This window comes from Rhea americana, unplaced genomic scaffold (assembly GCF_003343005.1).
Source record: "Rhea americana isolate MKP2758 unplaced genomic scaffold, rheAme1 scaffold_56, whole genome shotgun sequence".
Taxonomy (NCBI): Eukaryota; Metazoa; Chordata; class Aves; order Rheiformes; family Rheidae; genus Rhea; species Rhea americana.
The window spans coordinates 2107179-2132248 of NW_028186712.1; the positions used below are offsets into that span (position 1 = coordinate 2107179).

The 25070-nt window shown below is 36.5% G+C and overlaps 1 protein-coding gene across 6 annotated transcripts in view; it reads right to left on the minus strand.

The window, feature by feature from the left end:
- The window catches only part of ROBO2 (roundabout guidance receptor 2), a 459690-nt gene that overhangs the window by 68735 nt on the left and 365885 nt on the right, over window positions 1-25070 (minus strand). For all 6 annotated transcript variants that reach the window (XM_085318916.1, XM_085318912.1, XM_085318914.1 and 3 more), the window contains 6 exons: window positions 22949-23030; window positions 22088-22253; window positions 20281-20447; window positions 15945-16066; window positions 8818-9049; window positions 2696-2820 (listed from right to left, as the gene is read on the minus strand). In XM_085318916.1, the coding sequence (XP_085175042.1) occupies window positions 2696-2820; window positions 8818-9049; window positions 15945-16066; window positions 20281-20447; window positions 22088-22253; window positions 22949-23030 (894 nt within the window). The remainder of the gene's footprint in view (window positions 1-2695; window positions 2821-8817; window positions 9050-15944; window positions 16067-20280; window positions 20448-22087; window positions 22254-22948; window positions 23031-25070) is intronic.

Consider the following 25070-nt stretch of genomic DNA (forward strand, 5'->3'; position numbering starts at 1 on the left):
TCGCTGTTGTCATTATTTATATTGTTCAGGAATTTAGATTTCAGTTCCTGACACATTTACTCTCTAATTCAAAAAACACACAAAATACTCTAAAATATGAATCAACATTTTGTGATGAGAATGGTATATCATTTCAGAGTGTTCTTATTTCTCTCTCTCGGATTTTTCCATAGGCATTTTCTGAGATGTTTCAGAACTAAGACATTTTAAGGATTCTTCTTCAGTTAATGCTATCTGCACATGGTGCTTTTTTATTATTAAATAAGGCATTTGGTACCACTCTACTCACGGAAATCAGTGCATGAAGGTATCACATGTACACTACATAATTACAATGGTAGAAGAAAGTATTATTTGTGGAACCACTATCAGCAACCAACTGATGTGTCCTAGCAACAGTAATGTTCTCATTACCCTTATTTTTGATCCTGCTCGGTTTTATCACATTCTACCTTTTCTCTGTATATCACCGAGGGAGATCTGGAGAACRAAAGAAACTTTCATTTGCCTAACCTCAAGTAGATCTTATTTGCAGGCCAGAAATAGGGTGAGAGACTATTGCAATTCACTCTTTTTCTCCTTGTCTGTTTCGGTCTTAGGTCAAAGCAAGTATGAGCTGAATTTATAGGCACTTATATATAAATTTTTATATAATTACTATTGCACCATGAATAGTATTCTGTAATACTTAAAGTACTGCAGTCAATTTATTTTGTGTAGTGTTCACCTCTGTAATTGTGTAAGGTACAAGGTAAGATCTTCATTAAGATTTATATACAGGTATATCTTGTATGAGTATACTGATAGGGCTACAGCAGAAGGTAAGTACCAAGCTGTTATGCTTTAGCAAAATTAAGGTAATTCTGGCCAGGCAGAGAAGCAGAATTTCTAGTGCTGTGTTGAAAATGCCTACAGTGCTAGAGAAGGGTTCTGAAGACTTCACTCTTTGACTTAGGCTCCATAATTCCACCTATGTCCATTTATAGGTGTCTAAATCACTCAGYAAAACTTGGTCTTTGATAATTAAGGAAATTCATGCTGTTATGACAATTTAAGTGCTGTTACTGCAGATAAGGGAAAAGATCTTCCACACATATGACYTTTAAAATATAGGAATATTATAGTGCTTAAATAGAGAAATAATGTTTGTGGGTTATGAAATTATTTTTATTACTCCATGTGAATTTCTAATTTTCAAAGTCAGACCAATGTTTTTGAATTACTGAGTGTTTACCTTCTTTTAAAAATCAAATAGCTTATTTAAGTATAAAAATTCTTCAAGTCCATCTTTGAAAACCTTGGTTTCTACTAAGTTTGTACAAAAAATGTACGCTAGTAAGGTTGTGATGCAATGTTTGAACTTCAAAATTTCCYGATTTTGACTACACAGCAATGAAATCACAATATGCAGAGGACTCTGCAGGTTATTATGGAACTGATGTTTAATATTGACTTATGCTTGAGTTGGTATGAAGACAAATTAAGCCAAAAGATAATTATTAATTGATATGAAAACTAGGTCAATAAAATGTTGGGATTAATAAATCTTGATATTGACCAAAAGTAGAACAAAGGAAGTGTTAYGCTCCACACAAATATTGAGAGCACTTACTGCTTCCCTCTGAACTAGTGATAAACTGTAAGAGGTTGAAACATGAGTTGGTCTAAAAGCCAAGCACTTTCTCCCTTCCTGATGCTGCGTTCCCACAAGATACAGAAGAATAAATTACATCCTTCTGTGTGAAATAATCAACTGCATTCCAAAGAGCTAATATTACCATTTCTACCCTTTGTGGGATTGTCAAAGAAGCTGTTTTCTACTTGAACTAAAAATTTCACACTAGAATCACAGAATGGATATGCAAACTGACTACAGTCAATTCCCAGTCTTCTTTCTCACTCCCCAAAAAGCACACTGTGATGTTTCCATGTTGTGAGAATATAGCCGTGCAAAAATGAGCTTAGTGGCTCCACTAGCARAGTAGAGTATGACAAAATTTAAGGTGATATATAAGCAGCGGTTTCTTTGAGCTATCATAGCAACAGAGGAATAGAAAAGACAAGCAATGTAGGAAGCACTGATGTAATAAATTCTGTATRTAATAGTAGTATTCAATCTCTTCCTCTGATCAAACCACCTAGCACTTTAAATTGCGACTCTTAACAGAGAGAGTACTCAGAAGAAGACTTGGATTCTCCCAGACCCCCAGTCCTTGACTTTGGCCTTGAAGTATTTGGATGATTAGTATTGCAGTGGAGATGAGAAGGATCTTTCCTGGCAGCTTTTTTGCCAGACCGAAGAAACTCTAAGACAGAGATTCCACTGCCTGTCCTGAGACTAGTGAAGTCCTTTACAAAAAAAACCCAACCAACCAAACAACCAAACAAAAAAACCCAACTCTCTCTCCCCTTTAACTTATTTTCTTTCATCAGCAAGGAAGATGAAGAAAGAAAAACACCATAAAYTAGTTGCCAATTACAACTCTCTTCCAGATAAGGTATTTTTCTTTTTAATATAATAGCAGTTCCTAAATGAAAAAAAAAATCTGTAAGGATTCAGACCTCTTTCTCTATAACATTATATGGGTGGCAATAAATGMTGTTAGAATCAAAACCCATAAACATTACTATTGCTCTGTAACCAAGCAGGCTGCTTACTTAAACTCACATCCCTCCCATTACACATCTTTTCTACCTTATACTCCTGGATGACTCCGTTCTGGTGATCTGGAGGTGGAGGATCCCATGAGATGCTGATGCTTGTGCTGTTGTGATTTCCAACTGTCAGAACAGTAACAGACTGAGGAGGGGCACTTGGAGCTACACCAAAGAGAGAGAACAAACAGAAGTAAGACATTAATCCACTTGCTAGAGTACGAATTTTGCTGAAACAGTGTAAGAGTAAGCAGAGAATATACAAAGTTCACACTCCCTGCAGTCCTAGGTATGCATATTTTGTTAGGCACTGACAATTTGGAAAAGTGGCTTTCTAAAGAGAAGCATACCTCTGAATGAAAATGCAGAATTTGTGGCAATGGAGAATCAATACAAATCACTCCTCATTTATCTATAGCATATCTTGATTTTGCATTGGAATYATTTTCAGGCTTGCATTTGTTTTCTTTAATGTACATCGTTATTTACAGATACACCAACCAAGTCCTAATGTGAGGCTGCTTCACCTGCCCTGAACTGTTTGGATTCTTTTTTTCTCCACACCATCTAATAAGAATGTACAGCAGTAGACGTCTGAGGATTTTTGTGTGTTTATTTGTCCTTTAAGAAGACATTAACTCAGGAGATTTAAACATAAAATCTTGTAACTCCTAGGCAGAAAAAAGTTAAAGTATTGAGGGTTTTGCACTAAACCCCAGCAAATAGGGAAGGTGATACATTAGGCCATATTACRTATATATGGCTTCTTTTCTCTTGGCAAGTCTTCCTTTCCCTTTAAAGTCCACTTCCACCATCCACAGCTGCCTTGCGGGTYACTGTATATCAAGGCCAGATCTACAGTGCAAAGATTTGCCAGCACAGCTATGCTGGCCTCAAGTGTGAAAAAAACATCATAGCCATTAGTGATTAGAACTATGCTGGCAAAACCCCTCTTGCAGTGACACCAACAGCAGGGTGCTCTCGTTGGCTGAGAACATGTTGTTTGGAAAGTGATGCGGCAGCACAGCGCTGATAATGAAAAAAATAGTCCCCTCTGTGAGCATCTGCTGCATCTCCACGCGGGGGCTCTCCCATCATAGCTAGAGCTGCCAGAGCAGAGGGTCTGTGGCACACATCCCCCCTCAGCCACTCCAGGATATTAAAATGCTTTGCAATCTTTCTCTCTTCTGCTACACTTCTAGACTAGTGACTAACACTTTGACAGTGTTGGCGACTTAGCTTGCCACTGTGGCAAAGTGTCATGTTAGATCTTAAGATATGACCCTGGAAAAAAATTATCAAAAAACAGCCACACTGAACTGGACCTAGGATCCATCTAGTCCATCTATTCTAGTCTAGCTATAGTCTTCAACAAAACCAATATACAAAGGCTATGAAAGCACAGATTAGTAAGGAAAGCATAGTGCTACCTTTCCAGGACACTTTTCCAAATCCCAGCAACCTGACACTCAGAGATTTCTGGTCCAGGATGACATCTTTGTGTATGTATATCTCTTCCTAGATTTTTTTATTCTATGCATTTATCATCACCTTTAATATAATCTTAGAACATTTCTAACAGGAAACACGGAAACTTAAAGAACCGTAGCAGACCTTGAACCATAACCTAGAATATTTACCACCTCCTCTCCCGTATTCAAATCTAATTTGATAACCCTTTGGTTCTCACATCTCATGCTGTGGGTCACAGCTCTGTAATGCCAATACCTTAGAGTATTCCTACCTACAGAGGACTGTTTAAATGCTGAATTCTGAGGGCGCCAAGACGGCGGTCTTATCTTTAACAGGTATCCCTGATTACGTGAACATCCTTGGACCATGCTTTGCCAAAAAGTAAACCAAGAATCAGCAGCATCTTTGTATTATCTGATTATCCGAACCACAGGAAGCTCCGTCTGAACATGAGGGGGAATGTCTTCCCTGTGAGAGTGACGGAGCACTGGCACAGGTTGCCCCGAGAGGTTGTGGAGTCTCCTTTTCCGGAGATATTCAAAACCCACCTGGATGCAACCCTGTCTAACCTGCTCTAGGTGACCCTGCTTGAGCAAGAGGGTTGGACTAGATGATCTCCAGAGGTCCCTTCCAACCTCAGCCATTCTGTGATTCTGTGTGATTAATGTCTGGCAGGTTTAACACAACTAAAGGCAGCCCCAGATACCAGGATTTTCCAAATCATTCTGGATTTCCTTACATTTTCCTGTAGCCTCTTTGACATTGGCTATGTTCCCAGTTTGGATGCTTCTCAGTACTTGAGCTGGCACAGGCATGGGGATATGAGCTCAAAGAAATAGCCTGTTGCAGGAATTACACAACTTAAAATCAGTCTGAGGGAGGAAATGGACCTTTGACACTACACAAGAAAAAAGGATTTTGAGAAACGTGTTACATGTATGACTGCCCTGTAAGGCCGCACATTCTGACAGCAACGTTTTCAGATGCAGGTTCAGCTGCAAAGTAAATAGTGTTAGGTAGAGTCCTCGTGACCTTGGATGATGCAGAGAAGCAGTGTACTGGAGGGAAGAAATGAAGCTCTACTGCGGGCAGTTTGACTCTTAGCCAAGCTCAAGGGAAGAASAGAAAGATGGTCTTTGGCTACTCCTTGCAATTTTGCAAAGCACACAATTGGTGAAGTTAATGGTTAGATTCTGTATTTTATGGCAAGTGAAACAATTTGCCACATAGTAAAAAAAAATAGCATTTTAAAAATTCTTCAAGTTATTCAATAACAACAAAACCGTGAATAAATGTAAATAGCATTTTACAATAAAATGGTGAAGTTTAACACTGTGTAACTCATTCTGTTTTTTAAGTAATATGGAATACCTTGCAGAAATGTATTTACTTTCATTCTTACACAGAAACATAAAGGACATTCAGAAATATAATTTCTTATATACATATACCTAGCAACAGAGAGAGAGAGAGAGAGAGAGAGGGAGAGAGAGAGAGAGAGGGAGCGCGCAAGAGCAAGCAAGGTGAATGCTGAAGAATATGTAAAATGAACTATTTAATCTAATATTTAATGAAAAGCACACAGTCCTCATTTGTCTTTGCATTTAAACTGCACAAATATTTTAGTTAACATTCTAGAAATGTGTCTTTTTGTTTCTAGTTAGATATAGAGTAATTTTGAAGTGACATTAAAATTGCAGCTGATGAATGCAGCTGAAGTCTGGTTTTAAGCACTAAAAAAGGCAGAAATAGACAGACAGCAACTGATAAAATCTACGGAGACCTCCATTACTGACTATAATATTTTTGCACATCGGTGACAAACAATATACAGAAAAAATGCTACTCCACAAAGTTATTCCAAAAGAGTTTTAAAGCAGTGGATGTAACTGAAGAAATTATCATCTGTCTTTAGAGAGAGTGTGAACACAGCAAGAAGTGAAAATTATAAAACAAAATATTCCATTTAGCTCTTTCTTTGTATGGGTAGACACATACGTGTATGCAACAGTTTGCTTCTTCTCTCCGTGATAACATCACCCTGTAAGCTGGCACCATGATATAAATTAAGCCACTTGTCTGACACTGCTGCAGTTATTAAATAGACCACATTGAAAAATAACATTTTTAAAACCGTTTTCTCATTTCCCCTGCTGCTGGCTTGTGGAGAGCACCTTGCCTGCTACTTGACAGGTCAATTATTCCAGTGCTCAGCTTCTTCTTACAGATATGAAAGAACCCAAATCGCTGCTCATCTTTCCCAGATGCAGCCAAACAGAATTCCATTTGTTACCTTCACAAGGCCAAAGAGGTAGGAGATGAATGGACACTGAATTGTGACAAATGCCGGATGTGGAGGAAAAGTCTAACTGCAGCCAAATTGATTTTCGGGGGTAGCCCTCAGAAGCAACACTCCATGTAAAATTCAATCCAGTAAAAAGCTGCTGCTACCTCTTGGTTGTACTTTGCCTTTGCCAGGGTTATTTACTTTGATGTTACGAAAGACTTCCAATACTCATGTCACCCTTCCAAATTATTTTCTAAAAAAAGCATAACTGACATTTAAAAAACRTCAATCTAAAAAAAGCTGATTTTCAAAAGGGAACCGCAGGCTAAAAAGTAAGCATTATAGCTTTGAGTAGATTGACATTTTTCTTTGCAGGATGAGAAACAAACCACATTCATTACACATTTGGTTGAYGGTATTTTTTAAAATGTATGAACAYCAATATAATTACAAAGATAATGTGAAGAATTAAAGGAAATCTCTGTAGAATTGTATCTACTAAATTTCTTAATTTTCTTATGGAGGTACTTACTTTTATCTCTCAAGAAAGAGGAATAACTAACTACAGGCCTGACATTTGACTGGTGGTAATACTACATGCTATAGGCTTCTGCTTTATTGAAAAAAATACTTGTAAACAGACTTCTTGAAGATTATATTAATCTACAAAGCAGATCATAGACTGTGACTTACACATGTCTTTAAACAAGAAAATTTTTAAAAATCTTCATTTTATGGAAAGTTATTCCACAGGAAGAAAGTGGCCTTCAAAGAAGGGAAGTACCTGACAGGCTCTGCTAGGAGATGAGAGTTATGAAAGAAAATCTCACTTCTAAGGTGTTTTATGGATCTAGACTGGAGGTACAAAATTTTCTCTCTTTTTCAGTAGTTCTTAATTTACTTTCAGCAGGGGACAGTTAGATGAACTAAACAAACAATGAATTTGAAAATGGACAATATAAAATCTGATATGAAGGAGGAAAAACTTTAACTTTAGAAAATCCATTTCACCATAGAAAGCTTTTTTTTTTCCAATTTTCTTCTTTTTTCTTTTTTTTTACACTTTGTTCCGACTGCTGCAGAGCTCTTCTTTACTGATTTATTTAGGCTTTATAGTCTAACAAAGAAATGGGAACCAAAAAGTCTTAAATTCTAATCCTGACTTGAACAATGGCTTTCTATGTGCTTTTAAACAAGTTGCAGGACACTAAATTTCTTCATCTATAAAGCAGGGAAAACAACCAAGTTATATTCGTGTTTACTTGCTTGTTGGGCAATAATCATAACAAATCAAAGTGAAAAATGAGTAATAAGCAAGTTTATTCTAGAATTACAAAGTGCTTGACAAGGAGAACTAACTGAAGCCTCAGGATACCTCAATAAATCATTATGATTGTACCTTCAAAAAGAAGGAAAAAGTGCACTCAAAACCTACCAAAAGCATATGAGTATTCTGAAACTTCACCAGTGTTTCTCTCCTACGGTTTAAAAGAAATCAATGAAATAGCCACAAGATGAACCCTCACTGTTAAGATCATCCTCCTACTTTTATAGCAGAGATGCTGATGCTCAGWCTCTATAGGAATGGACTGGATTATATAAATAGAAAGATAGGTTTCTTGTACACTTCTAAGAGAGAAGGATAAAAGTTATTTATATGTCACCTCACTTTGCTTTTCAATAAAAAACAGCCGTGGAGATCATACRTCTAAGCAAAATAATACAGCTATGCTATGTGCTATGAAAATGATTGTTTCTGCAATTCAGTGGTGTAAAATGCTTACTGTATCTGCACCTTGCATGTTTTGATGTAGGCTTGAGAGGTACTTAAGGAAACTGATTTAACTCTCTGAAGGACTAAATAAGGCCATTTCATGAATGGTAGGTTATGAGAAACAGTAGAGTAGGATGCACTTGAGACTGGAGGTCCTTCAGAATAGCAAAATATTTGTCTTTCACTGGTCCTCGCTTCCTAACCAAGCTCTTACTGCCCATTCAGAAAGATCTGCTTCTTTTTAAACCCATTCATCTGTGAAAGATTTCATGTATTAGTTTTACTTTCAAAGTCCAGACCAAAATCCTTTATTGYAACAACACTGGTTAGGAAAGCATGGCTACTGCACTGACTTTTTGTAAGACCCAAAACCACTCCTCACACGTAAAGAGCAGGTATCAGCTAGAAGAGTATGAGACTGGTTGAGTGCTTGTCCTGGAATATTTACACCATAAAACTGACTATTAAGTTAAATTCTAATGCCAATTCTGTATTGAACAAWTAGAAATCATATGAAAGAAATACAGTCAAACAAAAGCATACACAAAATAACCAAAGTGATCATTCTTGATTTCATTTCCAGTACTAGATGTGTAAGTCTGTTGCTTCTTCTGACCATTTTACTAACCTTCCTCAGTGGTACGGGCAGACTTTGATTCACTGTCCATTCCTTGGAATTCGTTGAAATAAGGGCGAACTTTAATTTCATAAGTGACCCCTTTTTTCAAGTTSACTAAGACAGCACTGCGCTCAGTCGGGACTTTGACCTCCAAATTCTGCCATATAGCTGGAGAAGGTAGGCCAGATGTTTGGCGATACATTACTCGATAGCCCTGAATAAACTGGGACTGACGATCGACCTAGAAATGGCATTAAATAATATGTCAATAAACAAAGTAACTCAACCATATAAAAAGAAAACAAAACGTTTACCTAGAATATTTATGTCCTTATGAAAAAGAGTAAATAAACAGTTGCTTATGCTGTTGAATTTAAAAATCAAGSTGCCTTCTTGTAAGTAACTCTATTAATTTTTTTTAAATGAACATTTTCCCCCATGTTATTTGTTACATAGTATTTCTTCCTATTTTACTCTCTTTAGTTACACATAATGACAAATACCATCTTAAAGCATAAAACAAACCCTCACCCCTCCAACAAATCATAAAAAGAGAACTTTGGCATAAAGCTTAATGCATGTAAACCTATTAAGGACATGTTGGCTACTGATGTGCTGAAATACGAGAAGAAAAGAAAAACAAATTCTTTTCAGAAAAGGACAAGTCTTTGAAGATGCCTTATATGCTTTCAGTTAGTCCATTTCTTGGCTTACAGCTCATCTTTTCATGAGATGCTCAGGAAAGTAAAATAAACATAAGACAGATGCAGAAAAAAACAACATCCGAGGAGATGTGCTGTTCCCTGTGCTCACAGTCTAAGCAGCCTATTTGCAGCCTGGGACTGTGATGCACTCGTGCCATCAGATGGGGGTGGAATGCTCTTTCTTTTCATATTACTTGTTGCTATGCAGAAACTATTCAAAACTGTGATTATATACAAGTTTAAAAATTCTAATCTATCATAGCTACAAATAGGATTTTAATTTCAAGGAAAAGCTTAAATTACATTTTATCTTGGAAAGTTGTATGTGTTTTTTCCCTTGGGGGGGGGGGGAAAGAATGAAAAAAACAGTGATCTGAGCTACTGTGATGTTTGCATGAATTTGCAGTTTAATCTTGAAAAATTAGTCAAAACTATTTGATGGATAAAACCAAACCAAATCCAGCTGCTTCTATAGCTGTCAAAAAAGAGCCAAAGAAACTGCAATACAAATAGCCATATAAATGGCTCTTTAATAAATTCTTGTATTATATCTAAGATTCAACAAGTAGGATTTTCCTTCTGTTCTTGACAATTCACTAACTCAAAGATATTTTCAGAATTAGATATAGGTTTGGTTTAGTTCTCTTAAGAATAAATAGATTTAAGACTGAAAACAGAAACCAAGGTCTATCCCACTTTTCCTACAACCTTGTTACACAGTTTATTGAGTCATTCAGAGGGGACCCAGATTCTTAAGACATTAAAAAGCAGGGCAAACAAGAAAGCTTTATTTATGAGAGCAAAGCAGAAATGTCTTTCATCAAAACTGTCACTGTTAAAAACCTTGCAACATATGTTACAACAACATTAAGCTTGCATTTTATAAACTTCTCTACATTCACTTTAAGTGAATTTATGCACTGAAAGAGGGATATAACTCACAATAATAGCTTGTTAATACCGAAAGAATCAAGCTGTGTTTTTAAGAAGAACATTAAGCAGCTGTTTCCAGATGAAGGGAGTCCGTAAATCAGAGTAAATTGTTTTTATCCATGTTTGACTTTCATTAATTAAATGTTCTACGGACATAAAGACTTTATGAACCTCATGTTTACTACAAAATTCAGTAAGAACTCCTTCATATACTTTGTAACATAGAATTTCAATCTATGTTATAATACATGGCTATGATGTTTAATAATCAAAAAATGAAGTCTGTCAAACTTGTGAGAAAGAGAATGCAAGTTCTTCGTAACTTTCCATTTTGTGTTTGCTGTAATTTTAAGATCTATTGACTGCTGTCAAATGGAGGACATCTGAAAATTTCAAATTTGACTAAACTGAACAACAACCATATGTTGCTACAAGAGGGGACAGAAAATGTTTTGTATGACACAGTATAAACACAAACATAACTACAAACTCACTAAGAAGAACTGTTCTACTGGCCAGAAATTTCATAGAGCTTTCTGAGGAGAAACCACTATTCATGTTCAGGACTCTAGATCTGGGCAATTTGACACAGAYTCTGATACACCCATCATACTGACATGTACAACCACACAAAGGATATGAACATGGAAAGCAATAGTACAACAAGGTTGTCATTCATAGGATTGCTGCAAACTAGCTTGGTCTGAGGCCTGTCACAAGTTTTATAGCGCTTTCAATTAAAAGTTTGATTGCAACAGGGCCAGATGATCTGGCAGAAATTCAGAGAATGGACAATGATTCAGTTGTCCGGGGTCTGGGAGAGTATGTATAAAGGAAAATATCATATATTTTTAATCCTTTTTTAAACACCCAGTCTTAGTCAATACCAAGCAGAAGTTACTAGGCTGTCTCTCATAACCATGTTGAGCTGGTCTAAATGAACAGGGCCTTTCTTATGGTCAAAGTGCTGGGAAGCTACTGAGAGGGCACCTCACTCCTTGTGCAAGGTGACTTTTTTTTGTTTTGTTGGAGTTCTGTCATTAGCATAAAAAGYATTTTTCTTAGCTAATTACATGAATTAACCAAGGACATCTATGAGGTATAAGGTGGTTTTATTTCATATATATACATATATATACATATATACATACCGTTATGTATGWATATGTGTGTGTATGGATATATGTGTGTATATATACACAAACATAATACACAAAGCCCGGGACTCCATTATTTTTTCTGTTTGCTATGTGGCAATTATGCGTCACTCCAATGGCATGACACTAAAAATACACTTAGCAGTAAGGAACTGCATTCAGTTGTGCTAAGCATCAGATAACTCTATTGGTTTAGTATTCACTCACACGTAGATAGCTAGAGCTACAGAGTACACAGGCACAGTGATCTGATGAAAGAATGTAATGATTTCTAGGTATAGAAGAGGTATTCCCCCTCCTCTTCTTTTGTAAATGGCTGCCACTTCCTCTTACAAAATACTAAGCATTATTATACTAATTGCAGGAGTTCTCCATGCTAAATATTAAGATCGGGGAATATTGCTAATCCTGTGACAATCTTAACTGCTCTAGAAGTCATATAAGCAGCTGTCTCTCTCCCTCCCTCTCAATACATAGTAAGGGAGGTATCTATAAAACCTATGATARCAGACCATTTCTGCAGAACAGGAAACTCTTTTTCCTAGTATGTTCAAATCTGTGCATATCACATCTGAACATGAAACAGGTTTGGTAAGTATCAGATCATTCTGTTAAGCTATTCAACTGTTAAAAAGATGGCATAAGAAATTCATAATGCAGTTTATGCTGCAAATATAAGCTGGCTTCCAGCAAACTTGCTAACCCACACCCGGAAGATATTTTGCAATATGCTCTTCAGCATGTAAATTTCTGTCTCCAAATATCCTAAGTAAAACTCTACTCCCACATCAACACCCACAGCCATTCTCCATCTGGGCAGAATACTTTGCACACTGTGCTGAAGCCACTAGTACGGATTTGCAGTAGTATACGGAAATGCAAACACTACTAGCATTTATCTATCTACAGAGACCAGAGAAAGGATTATGACAGGTGCTTCCAAAAAGGTGCTTCCAGTGAAGCACATTCATTTAAACTCAATGTCAAATTAAAAGACAGAGGYAAATACATTATCCTTCTGTTTGGTAGTCTCAGAATTCCTAGACAGTCAGGATTTCAAAGCAAGAGGAACGTGGTAGCTCTGGAGAAAAGTACTCTACGGAAGTAACATATAATTAGGAGCACGAGAGGGGAAACGGGACACTCTGAGAGCATAAGGGACCTGTATGGTCAGTAAATGCATCGTGGAGCAACATAATAGTGGGAAAGTCCTGAAGAAACTGGATTCAAACTAAGCCAGAATATTTGACAGATATGTATCATAAGTGACTAAAGTAACGGGCTGGATGTATCTAAGTTTGGTGATAAATCCYAGACATGGTGGGGATCCCCGTTCTCTCCAGGTAGGTCTAAGTGGACACTATCACCTCTATGACTAAGATGACAACTAAGTTGGAAGGTATCTACTCAGTGTTGCAGGAGACTGTAAGAAGAAAAGGTTTCATGGCTATGGCAATCATTTCTCACATTGAGGAAGAGGATTTTATTCCTGCTCATGCCACAGACATCCTCTATAATGCTAGGGAACTTTTCACATTGGTTACCAACTGAACTCTCAATTTTCTGAATATGTGGGAAAACTGGGACTAGGAGTGCTGAACTACAGCTGAGGTCAGCTGAAAAAATGCTTTGAACACATGGTATTTTGTAGTTATGCTAAATCCTTTGATAAAAATAAAAATAAATCAGGCCTAAGGTTTCAAATCAGGCACTTGGTAACAGTGAGCATATCTGCTACAGAAAGTCTCATCAGCATTAAATATGTCTGCAATTCAATGTCCCTATGTGTAAAGTTAGAAAAATGACAGATTTTTATCATTGTGACAATAAGTTCAGTATTATTTGTGAAACATCCAAATGCTGTCATTGAGAACATGACAGTTAAGCCTGTGAGACAAACTAATAATTTTTTATTCAATGCAAGATAATGGTATGAATTAAATAAGACCTAGCAATTCAACTGGCAGTGAATAAAGAAGATAAAAAGAAAAGTTGAATAGCTCCATGAAGAAGAGATTCTATGGGAGGAAAAAAAAAAAGGAATGTGACCACCTAATTACAGCTGTACTTTAATATTTATGCAAAAGAGGAAAACATTAGGGAATAGTGAAAACCTAACTTCTGGCATGTCTCCATTCTTCTAAACAATGACATTGTAAGCCCGACCTTCTTTTAAGATAGACAAAACATGTATTTTATATGTGTATTTTATCTCAAAATATTCTAAAATTGTAACAATGTAGCAGAGAATTATTTCTAGATTTTTCAATTCAAATTTAAAAAAGAGAAGGAAAAAACAAACAAAAATTCTCAGAAAGGAGAGAGAAACTGGGGCTGACCTGCTGGGAGTCACAATGCCAGTAACTTGGTAAACAAGAACGTTCCTTGGCATTCACTCTCTCAACTTCAGTAGGGCAAGACAGAGTTTTATAGCTTTTATAGTACTTTCGTTCTTTTGCATATTAGCTACGTGCAACCCTACCTATATTAATAGTGAAAAACTTTATTCTCTGGATAGAGTGGTCATTTTCCTAGAGAATATGGTTAATTAATTGTTGCTTATGTTAATTATGGTTGATGGGAACTTTCTAATCATCTATTCTAGAGATCTTTTTTGGTGTCTTTCTTGCTTTGGCCAATTCTGAAATGCTCTGCGGAGGCCCGTGTGCTTTTCATGTGGCACAGGGTCACTGCTTTTAGAGATCTCCTGAAGGTAGCTGTTACTGTAACATGCATAACAATTTACCTTTTTCTAACAACGTTTTCCTTGCTCGTTACTAATTCAATAGGAGCACCAAGAGACTCTTCAACTACAGTTTTGTTATCATATAATGAAGTTGGTTGCAATAGGTAAAACCGAGTTCCATTTATGTTAGGGCTTCCTTTGGATGTATATGATAAAGCCAGGGCAAACCTATGAAAAAGTATTTCTGATAGCTGCCACATCCAACAAAGGCCTTGAAGGAGCACCACAGGTATGTGATCCAGGTCTGCAATTTGTTGTGTGTTAACTTTCCGACTTTCTCCACTACTGACTCACTTGCTTGGAAAGAAAAAAAAAATTGTTTGCTGCAAAGGTGTCTGAGTGAGAAAGTTAGTCTGTTCTGGAGTTTTTTAGCTGAGGTAGAGAACATTTTTAGAAAGGCAGTCATAATCAATATCAAGATGCCGCAACCGTCAATAGCAAGAAGCAACACCACATCTTCTAAATAATCTTCTAAGAAGGGCAAATTTGTGCGTTCTCAAATTATTCTAATCTGGTCTCCTTACCACTGAAATTTCTCAGAACAAGGATGAGGCATAAGCCCCAGTAAATATGGCTGGCTGTGCAAAAACAACTGTAATCCTTATACTACAGTCTCCCTCCCCCCAACACAAACATATGTCTCTTATCTCCTCTTTTATACTGAAATCCCCTGCACACATTTGCCTCTTAGCAACACTACATATATAAGACAAATCCTAAATATTGTGCATATTCCTTTAACAGAATCCCTTCTATATAATGCAGTTGTTTCAGTGCTTGTGCACTGCAGTACTATTTATTTAGCTCACTGTTTCATCCTCTGGGGCAAACGCCCAAGAGCAAAGCAGTCACTTGTGGTGTGTAGTGCTGCCCTAGGAATGCTCTCCTCTGGTTACAAGTCCTTTCCTTCAAGCCTCAGGAAGGGAAACATAGCATTTTGAAAGCCAAATACTACATACTAAGTCCTTAGAAACTCTACCCAGTAGTTTGACACCTCAAATAGAAATGTTGTTAAGTACTGCCAGAAAAGATTCTGGCCTCCTATAATCAAAGGACGTCCCCTGAGTGGGGAGGAGGCTTATACTGGAAGACCACATGCTACACAGTGGACCAGTCATCAGAAATGTGTGCTTCTGTCTTTTCCGTAAGTGCCCTTTAGGRAAATTATTTTTGCATTCTAGGGTCACCAAATAATGGGTTATTGCCAGAGGTCCCTATACCTTAAAGTGGAAGCTTTTTCATACAGCAACTTCTTGTTGATATTTAACTTTGATTATTTTTCAGATATGTACCGTAATGAATCCACAGATCAATTACCCTTAACATTATGGTGTTAAGCACATCATTTTTATAATATTTTTCCTTGTCTACCAGCTAGCTCGCTTTGAGCTAAATGCTGAAGACTTTGAACCTGCCTCGCCTGAAGGAGAAAATGAAAAGACCATTTCATTAACACATACACATGTCTGTATAGTGTCAGTTTATCCAAGCATTCACGCTGACATCAACATTGGAGCTTTTTAGGGTAGGAAAAAATCTCAGGGACAAATAGGCAAATTTAAAGTAATGTTAAGGYAACTATAATAGAAGTCTTACTGTCCAGGTGACTTGAACTGTTGTGGGTGTCAGCACAACAGGATTATGCAGTCGTACAATGACATCTCCCAGTTCTTTTTGGACTTGTCTGTGATCCACACCTTGTGCTGGTGGGCTGATATCTGCCAGGACAAGCACACACATGAAAGTACTTTTTAAATAAGCAGAGTTATATATGGCATTAATTAATGACATTAATTTATGGCATTAATTGAACAGCTTAATGATCTGATTTAAACACCCTATATGGTAACATTTTTAAAATAATACAGTTCTAAGATTAAAATACGAACAATAAAGCACATTATGTATACGTAAAGTACCATTCACCTTTAACTGCCAACAAAATTATGAAATAAGATGTTTAAATGAGCATTTGGACTCAATGGCAAAGTCTTCTCTGATCTGGTAAATGATGAGAGAAATGCAGTATTCACCAGTTCTAAAATATTCAGATAATAACAACATTGTCCAGATGTCTGGAACCAAATTGGTTAGTATAATTGAAGAAAATGAACAGTTTTTTATTGTCTTAGAGCATACATGATATTAAGTCATTATATGTTTCCAAATTTTCACTGAACTTCCCCTCTTCATACCATAGAAACATGAAACCAACAAGCAACACTGAACAGTTTTTCCTTCTGCAGTGTGTATTTTCCTTTATAGAGACAGACTATGAAGTTTAGTGCAAATTTGAAAAAAAAGAAATAATTTATGAAGTCAAACTGTTTTTGATCTTATAAAAGGCCAACAAAAACACTTTACCCCAAGAATTTTCTCATCARGATTATTCTAAAGATTCCTTCCAAGTGGGGAAAGAATTATTTCATCTAGTTAAAACCTGAAGGATTTTAATGACAGCATACGTTCTTGGAAGACTGACTCCATCTCCTGCACTGCATTTGCACCTAGAACCTAGTTCTTAGAGACTCATTTGAGCTATGCCCTTGGGTTAAACTGAATGAAGCTGTATTATCCTTGCTAGAGAGGGGTTGCAGATGGAAAGCGTGTCAAAAAAAGGAAGGAGGAGACATACAATGTGAATTTCTTTACCATGCCTTTTCAGCAATAGCTTCCAGAGATCACGTCCATTCTGTTACGCAGCACCAGTTGGGAAGTTGGGCTATGACTATCACCTATTTAATATATCACCACAGCATGTCCCTTCCCTCCACCTTAACACAAATTAAGGTACTTTCTAGAAGCCAGGGAAGTCTGGATTCCAAGGAATTGCCATTTTTGGTCAAAAGTTACAGCCAAGGTCAAACATGTCAACTGTCTTCCCGTGGAGTACCTAATGCCTGTTAGAAATACACATGCAGATTATCTCTGCTGGAATTTGCCTGTGATTTATCCAGAAGAGGGGGATTTGGAGCACCAGAAGGGATTTCATTCAGAAAGGCTGGATACATTATGACCTGTCCTCCCTAGGCACCTGTGAATTCTGCTTGGCTTTCCAATGGGATTCACTAGGCAAAAATACTTTCTGTCTTTTTGGATCAACTTCCTGGGCTTATGAAGAGCAAATATAAATTAGACAAAAGCATTTTTTCTCTATGATTATAGGAGTGTACTATTTGACCCTTTTTTGTCTTCTGAAGATAATTAAGAAGAAGAAATAATAATGTTCTTAAAAATATAAAAAATAAATATAACAACTATGATTGCATCACATGCCTCTGGGTTTTGAAAGAAATCTCATTTTGATAATCAGTATTTCAGCTTCAGGAATTTTATGGATTTTGAGCCACAAAATAAACAATATTCACATGTTCAAATGAGTAAGATGGCTCCATGGATCTCCAAAGGAAATAATATAATCCAAATAAGGGTAAGTTAGCAACAGTGAAGTAGCTTGTCTAACAAATTATGCCTATTGAAGTTTACTGAGAAAGAAACAAAAAGGTAATGCAATAAATCTGCAATCTCAAATGGGATTGATAGAATGGTAATTTATGCTGCTATACATAAAAAAAAAACCCCTTTCATTCTTGATCTAAAATATCTATAGCTACCCATGACGACATTTTAGGTAAAGTTACCCTATGGCATACCATAGGGTATACATACCCTATGCATAGAATATACATTATCAACAATAAATTTAAATTCTTTTAAGGAAAAAAACATTTCTACATACTGTGTTTGTATGAACAGTATTCTGTCATTTTAATGGGAAATATGTCYATAAACGAGGAAATAACTCATAACTACAGTTTATAGTGTAGTATATATGTAGCTTTTTAAGTGTTTTTAAATATATTATTTGGCCTGATAATAATCCAACAAAGCAACCAGCTATTTTCTTAGAGGAATTATTGATTTATCTGTTCTTATTTGATGTAAGTCACTTAAGACAAACTTAAGTGCCTGATGGTCTACTTTCAGTCCACTGGTGAAAAAGTGCACAGTATCCTATACTTACATTTGCTATACTTGATATCAGAAAATCAAATGTTCAGACATTAAAGTTACCACAAACACCTGCTGCAAATAAATATTATATATACTTGTATAAGTGCTTCTTCCTTCCTCAGTGGATACTGTGAATAGGCTTTTTACCATGTATCAGAATCCTCTGTGAGCCTGAATTGAATTCAGGCGTAATTAGAAATCACATCAAAACATTATGTTAATTTTCAATTGATTTTACGATTTAATCCTATTAAACTGGAAGTTACCAAAGAAGCTATAAATCCTGAACCTGTTTCAGTGTGCTTAACTGCTAAACAGCTTCTGGAAATGGAAGYTGCAACACATGCTGTAGCTAATTAAAAGACATGTTTTTACGGAAATCAAATTTCTCCTGAGTGTGTCAGATAGAGAGTCTATACTGGACACTCAAATGCCAAAATAAGTTACCTTTTTCAACTAGTTGATAAGCCTTGTACACTAAAGGCTGGTGCAATGAAAATCGCGTGTCACCCTATAATCCTGGGAGAGTGAAAAAGACAAGAAAACTTGTGGCAGCCTATGGAATCAAGCCACGAAATCTTCTTCACTCCCCTCCCAGTCCAGCTTTTCAGAAAGCAGCTCTGGCTCTCCTTTAACAGCAATGATTGATTTGGGGGGGATAGCTACTAGGGCCAAATGATTCAGGAGTAGATTGGGATAAGGAAAACATRTAAGAGAGGTTGGATACATGATAGTTATGTGATGAGCGAATACAACTGTACTCTCTCTTGTTTGCTTCCATCTAGACTGCAGAGAACCCTCTTCCATTTACACATGCTGGAAGCTGATAAAAGATGCAAACACTCTCTACACACACCTTTACAACTTCCTGAAAAAGAGGTAGGTGATCTTATTCCAAATTAATTACAAGAGGAGCTATTATTTTGGAGTAGAAAAATTCCAATTACCCCCAAATGATTAATTCCTGTATTCCAACCTGTTTAATACAGAACGACATTCTGGGTGAAGAATTCAGGCAATGTTTTGTCAAAGCCAAAAAAACCCCATGCTGTGAAGAGAAATTTGTTCATGGCAGTTACATTCAACTAGAGCTAGGTGTAATGGAAACAGAATTTAATATTTATCAAGCCCTCTCTGCACAAATGCGACAGAGAATTACAGCTATCAATTATATCACCATTCTACAAATGAGGAATTTCACTTCAGCCTTCCCTGTTGGTTTAGTAGTCAGCGGATTAACATAAAGAACTCAGAAATATATATAAAAATATAAATGTAAAAATATATTCATGTATATAAATAGAAGATCTATATTTTATTCAAAATACCYTAAGAATATTCTCAGCATGCAGATTATACCAATTCTCTGCACAAATATTCAACCAGATCGATTAACACACTATGGATACTTCATACTATTCTGCTGATTAAAACAAATGCTAAACGTGGTGTTTGTCTCTTGTAGGCATACGGCACTTGTTGTGATAGCATATCCCCATTATAATAATGGAGAACTAAGGACACAGAGAAAAAATAACRACTAGACTAGTAAAGGTATTGAGGACATAATAAAAGAGGAAGCACAGTATTCATAGCATTTTTTAGAAAAGCTAAGGTGCCTAACCCACATTATTTTAATAGAAATTGGGTGTCAAGGAGCTCATCAATTCTAAGTGACTTGCAAACTGTCAACTAAAACGTCTAGGATGTACCAAGGCATTAAAGAACTAATCTGTCTTTCCTAAGCTCCAGATGATAGAGAAATCACTGGACTATTTTTATCTTTATTGGTTAAGCTGGATTCCTCCAGACAAAGTATCATGATTCCTTCACTCAGCGCACTAAAGCAAAATGGCCAGATTGACCCACTGTTCAACTCCCAGTTCCTTAAGACCTAAGTCTTAATAATTAATATTACCTTGTGTTCGGACAGGATCTGACATAGGGCTGGGATCACTCAGGCCTTGTGAATTGATAGCTCTCACCATGAASAGGTAAATGGTGTTGGGGCGCAGTCCTCTCACAGTGTACAGGGTGGTCTTGACGTGGTTAGCCACTGTTTGCCAACTATTGCTCACAGATTGACTGCAACGAGAAGAGTTGAGGATTACATTAATGCAAGAGAAATAGAAAGGTGAAGAAGGATCTACTGTTGTAAGCCTATATCAAGGACAACTACAGGGAAAAGTAGTAAAAGCAGAGTAAAACTAAAAGCATTTGTTAGTTTCAGTTAATTCATCAAGGGGGAAGAAAAAAAAATAACAGAGAGGTCAAAAGTATTCCTGCTTTAAATAGAAGCAAAAGCTTTTGCTAATAAATTATATCCCACTAAAATAAATATCTGCAAAAGGAAAAAGTGTAGAAAGCACAAAAATAAATTTGAATGATAAATTGGCCACTCTTGAACATAAATCTTTGAAAAGAATAAACCTGTTAAAAGAATAATTTTCTATACTGCTGAGTAAATTATGTCAATAAATTGTCTTGTCGGAGGAAGGGTATTCTCCTTGAAGCAAAACCATACTCAAAATTACAAAAGAACCTTCTGAAAACATGCTTAGAAATCAGGGAAAGTGTATGAATATTTTCCTGTTGCTAAATTTTCACTTGGACAGTATTATAAATAGATTACAACCTGCTGTATGAAGAGAGTTTAACACTGAGTGTTAAAATAGCTTTTAATTGAAATTCATGGCCTTTGTTAAAGTCATTGATGGGATGCCAGTAAAGTTTATCTAAGGTCACATATCATGAAAGGTTAAAGAAAAAATTTGATTTTATTGTACTTTATTGTATAGCATTTACAGAAAAATCTTTAGATGTATTAACTGAGAAAAGAAATCAGAAAGCTACTAGTTGCATTTTGGTTCAATTGTTTCATTCAGTTAATGCATAAAGGATAGTACAAGTTCTGGAACAAAGCCACTAATCTGGAAACACAGTAATGTTCCTTGCATATTAACACAGAAGGATGAAGTGTCATCACTATAGCTTGTTAAATTTGTGTGCATATGATTTTTATAAATTCTCACTTGAATTCTTGCTGGAAGAAAAATTATATYCTATTATTTATCATTTGTTGAAAATACTGATTCAGGAATTACATTTAAGAACTTATACATCTTTAAGCACAAGAGTATATTATTAATACGTGCCAGAGGTACGGCCCATGCTTAAACAGGCTGGCTAAACTGGGGCCCAAGAGTTCTTTCCTATCACATATTAATCGCTGCTGGATGGAACGGATCAGCTGGATTCTTATCAGCCTCAGGCTGCAGGTTTAAATACTAAATTATCAACACTAGCTTTCTCTGTTAAAAGTTTTATTCCATCCAAAACAATAAAATGTTTTAACATTCTAACAGTTGCTGCTTTAACAAGACTGGGAATTCAATATGAAGAGAGGCTGAGGGATTGTCCATTTACGTTTAGATTGCTTTGCACTAGACTAATCCAAGTAACACTGGCCCAGATCGTTTCAACTGTATTCCCAGTGGAGACTCTCACTGATCATCAGGACTAAGGGAAAAGTAACAAATAATGAGTGCAATTTATGAGTCCTGTTGACCTGTTGACCATGCCCTGCTTGGAAGTTAGGGCTTTTAACGTGCTTGTGATATGTGTAGAGTCCAAAAAACCACTACGATACCAATGGGACAGCAGATACTATTTTTGCAACAAAATTAGAAAGGATAGGGAGAGAGGAAGTGGAATAATTCACATACCTAAAGGCCTCAATGATATAAGCACTAGCTGGTAGGCTTCCAGGGGTGCCAGGCTGCCAGGACAGGGTGACACTGTTCTTAGTAACATCAGTGACCTGAGGTTTGGATGGAGGCCCAGGGAGGTCATTTATATCATAATTTTTGCTGACAGTTGCTCCACCAGACTCTGCAAGGGGCAAATATAAAATAATTACTTTTTTATCCTCAATTGTATACATCTGATCAAAGCAGAAAAAAAAAAAGATTAAAACATGCCAAACATCTGCAGAGGCAGCATAACCAATGTTCTTGTGTGTAAAGAACTAAGTCAGCAATTGCATTACCAGCTATGTTTGAAGCTGAAGAGCTATCATTCTTTTGGTGCATACTGAAAGAAAAAAACCCACAAAACTGAAAAGCTTAAATTAAAAAAGAAAAACACAGTAACAAAAAAGCTATCGTTATCTGGTGAAATTTATGTAAAATACCAAAACCTTGTCTCCTAGAAAGCAGGGAAAGTTCCTATACCCAGATTAATTCCTGTACTCAGAGAGAGCTCGTTGGACTTTGATGAGACTCTCTGTAGACATGATAGTTTTTCTGYTCAGGGACAATTACAGGATGAGTTCACAGTTTATTAATACTCCTATTTAGAAGAGTTATAGTGTGCCAGTGTTGCTGAAGGCAAGTTCAAACAAATTGGCATTTAAAGATAACAACAATGAATTCTAAGGCATGTGAAGAAAGCCAGCCTTCCCACCTAAAACCTTCCCCACCTCCATCCCGGATTTTCCGGAACAGATTGTTCGGCTCCGATTGCTCTGCTGTAGCCTACAACTGCATTTTGTGCAAACTGGAAAACGACGCCTGCGTGCACCTTACCTGTCACCTCTAGCACAGCACTCCACGATGTCTCCCCGCTTGAACTGGTGGCAACACAAGTGTAAGTTCCGGTATCAGACAGCTAGATATATATATATATATATAAAAAAAAACAGTTAAGGGCAGTTTTAACAACCATTTAGCATGAGCTGACAGGGTTTGCTCTTTTTTTTCCTAAATGTTCCTTCTAAGAAGGACTTAGCCTACATTTTATATCAGATGTTTTCAAGTAATCATTTAATGGCAGCTTACTTGTAGGGAACTATAATAAGATTACTTGCTTCTAAGAGTTTTCTTGTTCTAATTCTAATTTTTGTACCRTTAATAGTACCAGTACAGCCTGTAAATGTGACAGAATGGATATTTTAAACATTGTCAATCTTTTTATAGGTTAGAAGAAATCCAGGTGAAATCGGGTAATGATATAATAACAATCCTTCTCACAGGATAAAGCCTCACAGTTCATAATCCCATGACAACCCAGAGATACAATTTCCAGCCTCAGGAAGGTTGTTCCATCATMTTATCCTTTTATAACAGACCAAGTCATTTCTATATAGGCCACCCCACATACAAATACTGTTGCTGAGACAACTGTGGTTCTTGCTATGCAATCTTCCAAGCAATTTTTAAAAAAGCAAAGTTACATCAGATCCGGCATAATGTTTCCCTTTCTTTTATTTCATATGGGATTCTGTGAACACACTACCTCTCACATGTGATTTTATTTCAGTCTTCCAAGRCACTTTGAGAGCAAAAAARGGGGATTTGTATAGAACTGTTGTAATTCCATTGTCAGTTCATATATTTCAAATTTATTTGGGGAAATGGTTTGGATCATATTGTCAATATTAAGCTCATTTCTGTATAAATTGTAGTTGCACYGGCAGATTTAACAAGTGTTTTGCTATTCCTTACTTCATTTTATAGTAAAGACTTCTCTGACAGGACCAGACTATTTTTGGCAAAGACTACTGAGATGGATAGAAAATGGTAACTTTACAAAATACAGAGGAGTCCCCCTACCACTATGTATATAGCATGGTAGCCTGGAGATGGAGTAAGAAGGGGGGGAGTGTTGGCTCCAGTGATAAAGGAGTAGAGTTATATTTACAATCAGACGACTTGATGGAAATAGGACTGCATCCAAAAAGCTTTATTGGACTTTAAGGAATTGTAATGGGTGTTCTGCTAAATGCAGATCRGAACTATAATAAATGTGCTTATACCTGTCTCTTCAAGAAAAATGTCAAGGCAAGTAAGTGAGATGCTCTTCAAGTTACTTGTTGATATATACTTTAATTGATTTCTAACTTTGTCATGTTTGAAATTTGCTGGTATTTTCTGCTTCAGCTACATTAGGACTGCAGTATATCATTCCTAGGAGCAGGAAGCAATTGATTAATGTCAGCATAATTGTACAAACCTGCATTTTAGGATAAGCATTTAGCACGAAATACGAGGAATATTCAACCCTTCTGACAATGGCTCAGACACTCAAAATATAGAGGKACTGCCAACGAAATGAGAAAGACTCTTGAAAGGAGACATTTTCCAGAAGAGTAGAGGGCCTTAGAGCACTCTGAAGGTACAGTATTTTATTCTGCTTCCTCTGAGCTTTTATTAAAAATATATAACCTCTCATTATGTGATAATGGAACATATTTCTCGAGGCTATGGTTGGCAATTTCTTCTGTGTATCATTGTGACAGATGGTGTATGGTATACTCAGTGGTGTATGTGGTATACACAGTGGAGTTGCATCCAGTAAAGTAAGCCAGRGATAAGCTGCACCTCGTGAGTTATGGTGAATTAGCTAACCTCCAGACTGCGGATGGACTAGACACAAACATAGCATATTGATAATTCAATTATTCATAGTTTTTTTTGTGCTATGAAAGGAAAAAAAGGAAGGTTAATGGAAAATCTTTGCTATTCAGTACTCTCCTTCCTTAGTTAATGTAGGTGTCTAAAACTGGTGTGGTACAATTCTATAGAGCAGAAGCAAGTTTTTCTCAGTGTTGATCTATCTAAAAGGTACAGAGGAGGGAGTGACATATGTGAGATATTAGTTTTCTTCCTCAGAGCAATCTGGAAGATCGGTTCATATGAAAAATCTCTA